Source organism: Sturnira hondurensis, unplaced genomic scaffold, assembly GCF_014824575.4.
Source record: "Sturnira hondurensis isolate 20B ecotype Veracruz unplaced genomic scaffold, ASM1482457v3 Scaffold0006496, whole genome shotgun sequence".
Taxonomy (NCBI): domain Eukaryota; kingdom Metazoa; phylum Chordata; class Mammalia; order Chiroptera; family Phyllostomidae; genus Sturnira; species Sturnira hondurensis.
Genome location: NW_028079127.1, coordinates 17,230,381 through 17,242,632, shown reverse-complemented (window position 1 = coordinate 17,242,632; position 12,252 = coordinate 17,230,381). Strand labels below are relative to the sequence as shown.

The window sequence follows — 12,252 nt, the reverse complement described above, 5'->3', positions numbered from 1 at the left end:
GCGGGGCAGCCCCCTTCCTCCCTGGGGGCCCCTTTAGGAGCTTCCCCCCGCCCCGGCAGTGAGTCTGGGTGGGCGGCCCCTCTGCTGAGTCAACACAGGGACAGAGTGGAACCTGCAAACACCCCCCGAAAACGGCGCTGGCCCCTGCAGCTCCATCCGTCCCAGGGGCCCCGCAGTCAGGCCCCTGCTGGCCACTCATTCACCACCTATTCTGGCGCAGATGGGAGACTGTTCCTGCCACACCTGAACATTTTGACTTTTAAGTTCTTCTCTTTGAAAACATTTCAAAATCACAGAATTGGTTTTTACAATGTCTTTATTCTGTAACGAACCCTATGGGACAGCTCATTAAAGGTACCTCCGATTTCCTTCTTCTTGCTTTAAAAAAATGTTTTATTTATTTATCTTTAGAGAGAGGGGAGGGAGGGAGAAAGAGGGAGAGAAACATCGATTGGTTGCCTCTCACACTCCCCGACCGGGGACCCGGCCCACAACCCAGGCGTGTGCCCTGCCTGGGAATCGAATTGGTGACCTTCCGGTTGGCAGGCCGGCGCTCAGCCCCCTGGGCCACCCCAGGAGGATGAATATGAAACCTCTGGCCCTTGAGGGCCTTGTCAACACGGCCCTGGGCCTATGGTTTCTCAGAGGCCTTGCTTTAGTCATTCCCTCCTAATGTTCCAGAACTGGAAAGAATTCACAGGCCATGTGACATAACTGTCCCCACTCGACCCCTTCCTAACATCTCACTCGGTGGCCATCGACTCTCCGGAACAAGGAGCTGCCATCTCCCTGAATCCCGCCCATGTTTGGAAGGGCCCTGCCCCCACGTGGCCCCCCGTTGGCCACAGATTCACCCCTTCGGGAGCTGGAGGCTGACCCCCATCTTCCATTGACCGCCCTTCGGACCCCGAAGTGACCGTCATGCCTCTGAGGGTCTTTCGTCCCCCAGCTGGATACCCCCAGCCCCATCCTTGGTGTCGGCCTCCAGGTCAAAGCCTTCTCCATGGGAGCAGTGACAGCAAACGTGGCCCCGACAGCCCCCCTGTGCCCACTCGGGCCACCACACCACAGGGAAGAGCCCCTTTCCCTCCATCAGAGCTTGAGTTGCTGACGTGCCCGTCCCAGGTGTCGCTGCTCAGAAGACGGGCAGCGTGGGCTTCCTCCTGTGCGGGCCGGCAGCTGCACAGGAGGCCTGGCCACCCAGCACCCAGCACCCGGCAGCCTGCCCAGGGGTCCCAGAGGGACACCGGAGAGGCGGGGCGGGGGCCAGGTGTGCTGGGCCCAGCCCAGAGCCTGAGGTCCCCCCACCTGGAAGACCGTCCACTCTGGCCCCACCCCCACTGCTGGATCAGGAAACAAGGTAAGTGTTTGTGGCAGCCCCCCCCGCCCCCGCACTTCAGGGTGGGGTTCAGGCAGCGGTGATGTGCCTGAGAGCACCGACAGGGTGTTGAACTATTTTTAATTGTGATGTTCGGGCCCCAAGCATTTTCTTTTCTAGCTCTTTAAAGTCAGCCTAACATTATGGGATCGGGTGAAGGATTTAGATCACCCTGTTCTAAAACAACAAATATGTATTGTCTATCTTCAAGGTCATATCCAAAGCCGGTGTGAGTTCTCCCAAGGACAGAGCTAATGAGCTCATCGCCATTCCCTTCTGCATGATATTTTCATTTTCTTGATTGTACCTAGAATGTAGACAACAATATTCTATGTGATAGGTAATAAATCTTTCTCTGATGTTAGACCCCAGGAAAACAATAAAAGCCTGTCTAGGCGAGGGTTGGGGCGCTTCCCTCTTGAGGGAGTGGCCGAGGCACCCACAGACACTCTCCCCTTGAGAGAGTAGTCATGCCTGGTCCTTTTTCCCACACAGGATTGTTGTCGCCTGTGCATTGATTCTCGTCGTCAGCCACAACAGGCGGACTCTGCTGGCCAGGGTCTGCAACAGCTGTCCCTGCCCGGCTCTGCCTGTGCCCCGTCCAGGTGGGTCCCCAAATCCTGGCCAGTGGCCCCAGAGAGTTGGCCAAACTCAGACCAAGCGCCACGGGGCAGAGGCTCCTGAAGGGCTTGGGAGTCCGTGGTCCTCGGGGACAGTGGGACTCTGGTCCCCATGCTCCCCGGGAGGGGACCGTCCCCGCTAAGTGACCCACCTTGTAGCCCTTCACCTCCGACTCGTTGTCCTGCGCCTTCACTCGGTCCCAGTTCAGGACGATCTTGGAGTCTGATGAATTCCATATGATGTTTCCGGGGGGCTGACTGGGGGCTGCAGAAAAATTGGGACACACGAAGGCGCAGGCTGTTAGTTGTCAGTGGGTTCCGAGGACGGTGTCCTCACTAGATGCGGGGCGAGAGGCACCTTAACGGGCTGCCACGCCGAGGCGTGTCTTCAAGGCCCCCACGCCCCACACACCACTCCCGCGGCACTGCAGACGGAGAACGACTCAGCCGGCGCCTAGCGTTTAAAGCTAGAGGATGCGCCCTTCCCGGAGTGGGGACACACACACACACACACACAGTCCTCCTTCTGTCCTGCGGGCAGCGCACTCTGCCCGGCGTTCAGCAAGGCTCTGTCAAAGAGCTGAGGCAACTCCGAATCCGCACAGTGACACGATCGGCATGCGGACGGCCCCTGGGAGGTGGGGCTGGGGAGGCCTTGGGACGCGCGTGAGGAACCCCCAGGACGCGTCCAGCGAGGCCCAGCTTACGCGGCTTCCTGGTGGTCACGTTGACCGTGGCACTGGCGGGGCCGGCCCCAGCCGTGTTGTAGGCCCTGACAGCCACGTGGTACAGCGTGCTGCCTTGTAAGCGGGTGATTGTAGTCGACGTCTGGTTTCCGAATGTCCGTACTTTCCCAGCGTTTTCCTCCTTGTCTTCCTGTCTCCAGTATTTAACCTGCGGAAATAAAACGCAAGACCCTGGAAATCACGCCCCCTGGACATTTCCATTGTCGTGGGGCAAGAAGCTTTCTCTCCAAGTCCCCGACGAGGGAGTTGGTTCTCCACAAGGACGCACAGGCAAAGCTTTAGGGCTCAGAGCTCCAAGAGCTCCCAGCCATCGTCACCCACGGTGGGAGGGGCCATCGGCTCTCACGGGTGCCCGTGGTGACGGGGTGAACTAGGGCCACCACACGGGCCCTTCTCCCCTTTGCTCCAACTCTGTTTTGAGCCCTGGGGACATCCGAGGTCCACGCTCGTCCTGCGAAGCATCTCACTCGTGGAGGTGCTCAGACCCGCACACATTCCGGGACGCATCTCTGAGTGCAGCCCCAAAAACGAGTCTCATGGGGGGGACGCCCTCTACCCCCGTGAACGCTCCCACCAGCGCCGGGCCCCCAGGGCTAAGGCCCTGAACGTGAGCACGTCTTGGGGGGGGCACTCGCTGCATGGGGGGGGGGACTCCTCTCCAGGGCCGAGCGCCAACCTCCGCTGACCTCGTAGCCTTGTATCCGTCCTCTGTTTTTCTCCGTGGGCGGGGCCCAGAGCACTTCGATGTCCGTGGCAGACAGACTTCTGGCAAAGAGGTTGGCCGGGGGCTTGGAGGGCTCTGCAGGGGGGGATACAAAAGGGCGTGACTTAGTCAGCTGCTTCTGGACAGACTTCCAGACACCCAGACACGGGCAGAGAACCCGTGGTCAGAGAGCCGGCTTCCTGGGTGTAATCCACACCCCAATTCCACGGAGGAGGCGCTGAGGCTGACCTGGGACAGCCGGGGGTAGAGGCGGCGATGCAGACGCTTGTCCAAGCCCCCGGCGGTGAGGTGCGGGTGAGCGAGGCCCGTCACCGGGACTGCTCCAGTTTGGGCACCAAGTTCCACTTAACACGTGTCCTTCTTAATTATCGTGTCACAGGCATGTGTCCTGGTCCCTGGGTTATGACTGGGACAGGGAATGGGAACAGGACAGTTGACTGATGTGACTGTGACTCAGGAGAGCCAGGTGACAGTTGAGATCCACACAGCAAACTGTGTGGGCTTGGAGTCCCCTGCTTGTCTTGGGCCTCAACTTCCTCCACAGCACACAAGCGCCTAGACCAAGACTGTTACCTGAACTTCAGTTGTTTTTACCAGATTTTTGCCAAAACTTTGTACCATTTCCACATATTAATATATTCCTTTCATGTCCTTTTTTAAATAAAAAATTTTTTAAAGATTTTATGTATTTATTTTGCAGAGTGGAAGGGAGAAAGAGAGGGAGAGAAACATCAATGTGTGGTTGCCTCTGGCACGCCCCCTTCTGGGCACCTGGCCCACAACCCAGGCATGTGTCTGGACTGGGAATTGAACCCGTGAGCCTTTGGTTCACAGGCCTGCGCTCAATCCACTGAGCCACCCCAGCCAGGGCCAGTGTCCTTTCTTAAAGAGGACCCTGGCCGTGTTGTGAGCAATAACATTCGTGAAATCGGGGTTTGGGTTTCATAGCTGCGTTTTCTCCTAACGCAGCTCCCACCCAGGTGGAATTCCTACGTGTGCCTCCAAGTCCATCTGGCACACGCACAATCCGCCTGGGTGCGTTCCTGGGATGCCATCACCCTGCGGTGACACTGGATGAGGGAGCCTCTGAGGCTTGGTCTCTCTGCAACAAGAAGCGACTGCATCACGTGTCCACCGAGTCAGCACTTGTGAAGGGCCCATGTGTCACACACAGTTAGACACGGGTGACATGGAGGTGAAGGATAAACAGTGGGCCCTCCAGAGACACACCTTAGTGGGGATATAAAACTGAAATTCAAAATTTATAACACGTGGCGAAGAGCATTACTGTAGAGGACGCTGGGAGGTGACAGGCTGCACTTGGCTGGCCTGGGGACCGAGAGGGGGCCTTGGTCCTTCACGCTGAGACTTGGAGGACGCCTGTGAAGTCCGAAGGTGGGCAAAACTGGGGACATTCAAGGAGGGAGGTGGGTACAGGGCTCGAGCTGGTGTGGATCACTGCAGTTCTGGGCGGGGCTGGAGATCAGGGCGCACGGGGAGCCTGGGAGCCGGGCGTGGGCGGGGTGGGGCCTGCGGGCTACCGGGTGTCACCTGCACCCTCTGCAAACCGGACTCAGCTGCCAGAGGTCCTCATGTGGTGTCACTGTGGACGTGCCCTTTGTAATGGGGGATGCGATGAAGACCATGTGAGAGGCACTGGGACAGCAGGGACGGTGCGTGGGGACCCTGGGGACGGGGATGTGGGTGACCATGCCATGTCACAAGTCATCCTTAGTAACACAGAATAAGAGGTCTGTGCCGTGTGTTTTATAAAGACAAAACGGTGAGAGGCCACTTGAGTCACACTCTGACAGTCACCAAGCGGGTGGCAGAGGCCCGAGTTCTGGGGCAGCTGACGTGTGAACAGGCGGGAGGAGCGCCAATGGAGCCTGCTGCTCTGGCTCTTAGCCACGGAGTTCATCTCGGGTGGCCATTGTTTTCCCACAGGAGACCTGCTGTCCTGCGTGGAGCCCGGTGGTGTACCACCAGCCAGGTTTCTGTGTTGCCCTTTTCCTCCCGCCCAAGGGCATGGTGCCCTCGCCTGCGTGTCCTGAGACCTGTGCCCCTGGGGCCCCATGCCCTCAGCGGGGGCCGCACCTTCCTCCGCAGAGTACACCACCGTGACGGGGCTGAAGGGGCCCTCGCCCTTGTTGTTGTAGGTGCCCACTCGGACCTCAAAGGGGACGAAGGGGCGCACACTCTCGTTCCGGAAGACGTATCTGCAGGCGTCGGCCGAGGCCAGCACCGTCAGCATCCAGGTCCCGGTGCCATAGGGCCGGAAGGCCACCACGTACCCGAAGCCACGTCCGTTCTGCAGCTCCTCGGGCACCGTCTGCGGACCAAGGGGGGCCGTCAGAGAGAGGTTTCTAGAACCCCGGTGACTCCACTCAAATGCGAGGATGGTTTTACATGGCTAACCGGACACTCCTGTCTAGGTTCCCCCCTGCCTGTCTCATTTCGGGCTTTGTCCAGACTCCACGACCTGGGCCCCCCTCGGTTGCCCTCTGACCCTGAGGAGGCGCGGGGCATGGTTAGAGAACCTCAGGGAACGTCGGTGGCCCGCAGCGTGGCCGAGGCCTCCTTCGGAAACAGCGGGAGACAACTGTGAAAGGCATCGGCCAGGGTGGCTGGGAAACCACCCACCACGAAGCTTCCTCTGGTGGCGCCAGACCGAGTCCCCTGCAGAGGGGGGAGCCCCTTGGCTCTGCCAGACCTCCAGGCTCCGAGCTGGAGCGGGGGCGGGGGGGGGGGGCTGGAGGCGGAGCGACTCTCGCAGCTGGGGCCTGGGCCGAGGCTGCCATCCAGAATCCTCAGAAAAGATGGAGGACCCTCTGGAAAACTCCCCCTCCTCACGGTTGTTTCAGAACTTTGCCTGACGATCGACAGGCTGCCCCCGAACCATGGCCTCTGTGGAGGGGGTTCCGCATGCCTCGGCTGCTACAACACGGGGGGCCCTTCCTGGACACGTTTCCAAGGAGGAAAACATGGAACGGCCCGGACGGGCGCGGGCTCCCCTTGGGTGGGGACCCCCCTTACCTCCCAGGTGATGACCAGCTCTGACTTGCTCCCTCCTCCGCCACTGACGTTAGCTGGGGTGACTTCGGGGACTGTTCAGGGGACAAGAAGGAGGTCATGTCAGGGGCAAAGGCAAATGAGGACTGTGGAGGCAGCCTGGCCCTGGGCTGACTCACTTCAGACCCACAGCCGAGTGCACACGCACCTGTGTTTTCTGAGAACAGAAACTGTGTGCTCATGAAGCACACAGGATCCCAGAGGATCCCAGAGGATCCCCGTGAGGGAGCAACGCGACCCAAGGAAATTGCTCCTGGTCACCAGCTTCCCCTCCAACAAGGCACAGGTGTTATCAGCCCGGCTGGCCCCTCACTCAGCTCCATCCCTGGAGGCCGAGGGGCTTGGCCGGAGGGAGGGACTGTGGTTGGGGTCTACCGCTCGGGGAGGCGTTCACTAGCCGTGGGCCGGCTCACACAGGGGGACACAGAGCAGTCACAGTGCAAGGTCCACGGGGACCCCTCGGGCCAGACGGAGGGGCGCGGGCGCAGCAGCAGGAGCGGCAGGCTGCGCCGAGGAAGGCTGGCCTAGTGGCGTCTTGGAGGGCGGAGAGGTGGGCGCTGGGGGCAGAGGGAAGTGGTGCCCGTGGGGCTGGAGCTCTGTGGTCCCAGCTTCCTGTAAAGGAGGGAAGTGGCGGGAGCCCCCTCTTCAGGACTGTTAAGGGGGGTGAATGACGTCGCAGTTTGAGGGGGAGAGGCAGGGGCATTAGCCGCAGCACCACCGTGTCAGGGAAGGACTCCGGGCAGGTTTAGGGGGGTCTGGCCAGCATGCCGCTGGGATGGGCCATGGCCCCTGGATCACAGCCATGGGGTACACCTGGTGGGTTTGGTCGAAGAGTGGGGTCAGAGTCCCCATCTGTTTGGGATCCCTGGGAAGGGACCTTCAGCAAGCAAAGGGCCTCATGTCAACTGGGAACCCCGAGCCCACACCTGGGCCCCTGTGTGTGTGAGAGAGAATTTCAGGGACAAGTGACCCAGCTGGGTTCATATCACCTCCTCCCTGTGCTCATTGAAGCAGCGAACACAGGGGGCCGACAAGGCTGCTGACCTGGCAGTAGTGGGGCACCCTGATTTCAGCTTTGGGGTGCGGATTATCCCCTAAGATTTCTGCCTGCCCTTCTCTGAAGACCCCACCCTTGAACCCTGGGGAGTGGGGGGGCTCCGTGAGACACATGGGGTGTGCGTGAAGAAGTGTGCCCTGGTGGGGGGTCCTGCCGACACGCACGCAGACCAACGAAGATAGAGCTGGTGCTGGAGAGACCCAAGCACGCCCGTGTCTCCGCACACGGATCCCGGGCAGAGGGAGACCCTAACTGGGACTGGGGCACACTGACTGGTAAGCCAGTGGCTACAGGCCGCTCGCTGACCCTTCTGACCCTCAGGGAGGAAAGGGGTGCGCACAGAGGCCCCAAGGATGACCGCAGGAGGGGTCGCGGCCCTGAGACCATCTGCGTGGGGAGCTACTCACGGGCCTCCTCGGTCCTCCGCCTCTCGGAGGGCTGGCTGGGCTCCCCCATCCCAATTGCGTTGGCTGCCACCGCGCGGAACTCATATTCAACCCAAGGGTTTAAACCCGCCACGGTCGCTGTGAACGTCTTCCCGTCGATGACTTCGGGGACTGAAAGACATTGGGGGTGTCCCAGGTTGGGAGGTGGGAGTGTCTGCCCGCCTCCCCGCCGGACTGTGCCCAGGGCCCCATGCCGGCTGCCGCAGGGCGGCTGTTCCGGTGGCGGTGCCTGGTACTCGGACACCCACAGGGGTCGTCACCAAAGTGATGTCTTCACAGCTGGAGGCCACTTGGTGTGCAGGTTGTTTGGGTCTCAGAACCACCCACAAGGACGGCAGTGGGACAGTCTCGTGTTTATAGGTGAGGACGGCGGGCCTGGCGCCGGGCAAGGGGCTCCCTCAAGGCCCCTCTTGGGTTTTAAACTGATTACGGTGTAGAGTTCCTGTTGGAGCCAGGGTGTTGGGAGGGAGATGTCCGGGGCAGAGCCAAGGCCATCACACTGGGAGCAGGTGGGGTGGCTGCCTGCCTTGTGGGGCTCCCCGAACACAGCCCCACCCCCCCCAGGTGGGGCGGGGGCTCTGGTGTCAGGCAGGCTCCCCGGGTTCTAATTCTAAATCTGCATTTAGCAGCCAAGGGACCTTGGGCGGGTTGCTTCACTGTCCCCTGCCTCGGCTTCCTCACCAGAAATGAAGGCCGATAACAGCATCCCTTCCCCCGTTGACAAAGCCCATGATGGGCCAGCGCGCAGCAGGGTGCAGGGCGCCTGGAGAGGGCTGCACACGCCCGAGTCGTCTTTCTGGGAACCGGCCGTCACCCTCCCCTTCTATGCCACGTGCCCAGCACTTCCTGTGTGTGACAAGGCTTCACAGCCGTGTCTCCTCTGTGCGTGAGCAGCCCTCGCGCCCGCTGACCAGGACACAGAGATCCCGGCAGGACTCCCACCCCCCACTTCCCCGGCACCTCCAGTCTCCTGCCTCCCCTTTCTGAACCCTGCCTGCGGCGGTGGGGGGCAGCCAGGACTCTGCCGCAGCGCGGAGACTGTCCCCGAAGCTGAGTTACAGTGGAGACAGGGGCTGCACCCGTCCCCAGGGCCCTTCTCTGTCCTAGAAAGCCGGACACACCCCTCCACTTCATTCAGCCTCAGCAGCCAGCGCCGCGCGGCAGGAGGAGTCAGCGCCACGCGGGCCACAAGCACCGGCGTGTGCATTTCCCCGCGGTGGACCCCAGGTGGAACGACGCAGCCAATCTGGGGGCGCTGCCAGGGGAGGTGGTGGAACGGCCAGCCCACGCGCCGTGTACAACGGCCAGGTCTCACGCCTCTGCCCCAACTGATGCACCTGAAACAACGGCGGCCCGTCTGGTGCCCTGAGTGGTGGCCCCCGCCATGCTCGGTTCCCGCGTTCCTGGAGCAGCGTGTCCCCATCGTGCCGCACACCAGCCTGCACCTCTGTGTCCCCACACAGAGACAGTGTTGAATGGGGGACAGCACAGTTGGCTTTGGAGTAGGACCCACTGCCCTGGGGTGTCACCCACACTGTGCCTGACGAGGACCCTGGCACCCGGCTCTGCTGCAGCGCTGGGCCCATCACGTGGGGTCTCGAAAGGCCTGTTGGACCCCCCGCGCGCAGACGGCCAGTGCGGTACCTGTGCTGACGGCTTGCCAGCCCACAGAGAACGGAGTCCTGGCTTGAATGGCGTACACGGTGACGGGGCTGTGGTTGTCAGGCCCGGGCCTCCAGGACAGCTGGGCGGTGGTGTCCGTGATTTCGTCGATGGTCACGGCCTCGGGGGGGCCTGGGGGACCTGCCGGAGAGCCACACCCTCAGAAGTGGGGTGGTGGGGGCCGCCGTCAGAGCACGTGGGCCCCTCCGCAGCTGGTCCCAGACTCCTCCTGACACTTCCCTACCGACCACCTCCGAGGCGCCCAGTGTCTCTCCAGGCTCTGCAGCCAGCAGTGACCGAGACGCGGCCCCGCTCCGGGGGGCTCATGTGTGACGGGAAAGACGAGCGGGTGAAGTGTGGACCGGGGTAGAGTGTTTGTTCTAATGCTGGGCTGGGAGGCCGGGCACGCAGTGCCCACACTCTCTAAGGGCCCCGCTGGGCAGCACACTGATACGAGCGGGACACAGCAGAGGTCAGCGCAGATGGGTGCCTTCTGGAAATGCCTGGTTCCACCCTGGAGGGTGTGGCTTTGAGCAGAACCGGGTTTAGAGCTTCAGGGTTGCAGTGTTACCCTGCTTCCCCCCCCCCCCCCCCCGCCAGCAGGGGCAGGCGCACGCTTGTGTGAGAGGGCACAGCTGTGAACAAGGTCGGTGTCCATGTCACCGACCGCAGTCACTCCCGAGCAAGTTCAGAATCAGGCTGGGGTCTCCAGACCCCTCTGCTGGCTCTGCAGGTCATGCCTGAACTTGCCTGCTTCTCTCCCGGGTGGATGTCGTTTGTGCCCATGGACTTGAACCAGTGACCACAGGCTTGGAAATAGAAGGAACAGAGGGGCGGAAAGTGAGCGCAGGCAAACCCGAAATACTGATCACAGGGCAGAGACCCAGGCCCCTCCTTGGTCCCGGCACAGAGAGCTCTCGCCGGGCTGTCCCTGTCTCTCTCTGAGGAGGCACGCTTGACCCCCTCAGAGAGGTGGGCACCGTGAGGGACACAGAATGACAGCTGTCCTGCCCATCGGACCAGTGTGGGAAGGGTTTGCTGCGCCCAGCACAGCAGTCGGATGCACAGTGGGGCCCTGCCAGGCCTGCCATGGGGCGGTGTGGGGGGTGGGGGCAGTTAATGGCAACTTCCTTGAGGAAGACTCCACTCCTGACTTCACGCCTGCACTCTGTCTGCCCTGTCCCGAATCTCTCTCTCCTTCACCGGCCCCTTCATGGACCCGCAGGTGAGACTGAATGCGCCTTCTCCCTCCCAGCCCCGGATGACAGGTCTGCAACCCTGTGTGCCGGAGGTGACTGATTTCCACGGTGACATTTCAACGTGTCAGTCTAATGCTACCCCTGTAGATCTTTGGGACCCTTGTCAACCAGACAAAGCCCAGAAGACGATACAATCTTTTTCTCACCCTCGCATCCCCCGCCCCCGACTGCTGCTCCTTGGAAGGCCTTTCAAATCAGAACCTGGAGGTGGGGGGGTCTCCTCTGAGACTGTGGGGGTCCGTGGGCCCATGGCCCCTGGAGATGCTGGGGGCTGGTGCAGTGACAAAGGGGCTGCCTGGGCTCAGTTCGCTCTTTGTAAACCCCGCCCCCACGACACACAGACATGGCCTTGCAGAGTGCTTCCCAGCTTCACTAGGGGGCCCTGGGGGCCCTCTTGCAGAATGACTCAATGAGCAGACCTGTACCCTCTGAGCCGAAGGTTCCCGTGGCCCTGGGCTCTCTTGGGTTGAGGTCCCAGGCTTGGCAGGGGGAGAGCTGACTCTGGAGGTGCCTCTGCATCCCTCTTGGGAGGGGGCCTTCCCAGCACCCCCGGTCGGCTGGAGACGAAACCCGGTCAGTATCAGATGATACTGGTCAGTATCAGATGACCAAGGAGGCGGGGCTGAGGCTCCAGGCCTGGGGCTGCGCTGAACCCCACACACCACTCTCCTCCGGGGCAGGGAGTGCCCCTCCGCCACCCCGCAGCACCCCCTCCCCGTGATGGGCAGCCCCCCGGGACGGGTGGCGAGGCCCCCAGCGGCGGAGCTGGAGGGGATCAGAGACACCGGGCACCACAGTCATTTATAGGCCTTGGGAACTGATTAGACCAGAGTTTCTCTCAGGCTGCATCTGCAAATTCCTCCTGGTGGCTAATGTTATTTTCTGTGAAATGAAGTATACAATATCATTTAGGAACTTCGAGTATTGCTGATTTAAATATTTATTAGTGTAACGTATGGGCATTTAAACTGCTGAGCTGAACATTATCCTAATTAGACAGAAGATGGATTTTCAGCAGAATTCCTTTGTCCTCCAGTCCAGCGGGGAGGGGACCAGCATTGTGACCTTAAAACGGAAACAAACACCGTCCCACAGGGGGTCCCCTGGGGAGTGGCGTCCGCCCGGAGGTTTCTCCTCACCCCGCCCTTGTCTGTACTGTCACTGAAAGGTTTCTTCAGGCAATTTACAGAGGAACCAGAGCAGGCAGGATGAAAAAGCGTTTTTTCTGGAACTTCTCTTGAGGGCTCCTTTAAATTGCTAAACCCACACCCCCCGAGATATGAAGACC

The 12,252-nt window shown here is 61.0% G+C and overlaps 1 protein-coding gene across 4 annotated transcripts in view; it reads right to left on the bottom strand.

The window, feature by feature from the left end:
* LOC118989399 (contactin-4) overlaps window positions 1-12,252 on the bottom strand; it is a 398,190-nt gene that overhangs the window by 4,616 nt on the left and 381,322 nt on the right. For all 4 annotated transcript variants that reach the window (XM_037049533.1, XM_037049532.1, XM_037049534.1 and 1 more), the window contains 7 exons: window positions 9,688-9,846; window positions 8,005-8,154; window positions 6,505-6,575; window positions 5,566-5,800; window positions 3,431-3,543; window positions 2,706-2,892; window positions 2,151-2,263 (listed from right to left, as the gene is read on the bottom strand). In XM_037049533.1, the coding sequence (XP_036905428.1) occupies window positions 2,151-2,263; window positions 2,706-2,892; window positions 3,431-3,543; window positions 5,566-5,800; window positions 6,505-6,575; window positions 8,005-8,154; window positions 9,688-9,846 (1,028 nt within the window). The remainder of the gene's footprint in view (window positions 1-2,150; window positions 2,264-2,705; window positions 2,893-3,430; window positions 3,544-5,565; window positions 5,801-6,504; window positions 6,576-8,004; window positions 8,155-9,687; window positions 9,847-12,252) is intronic.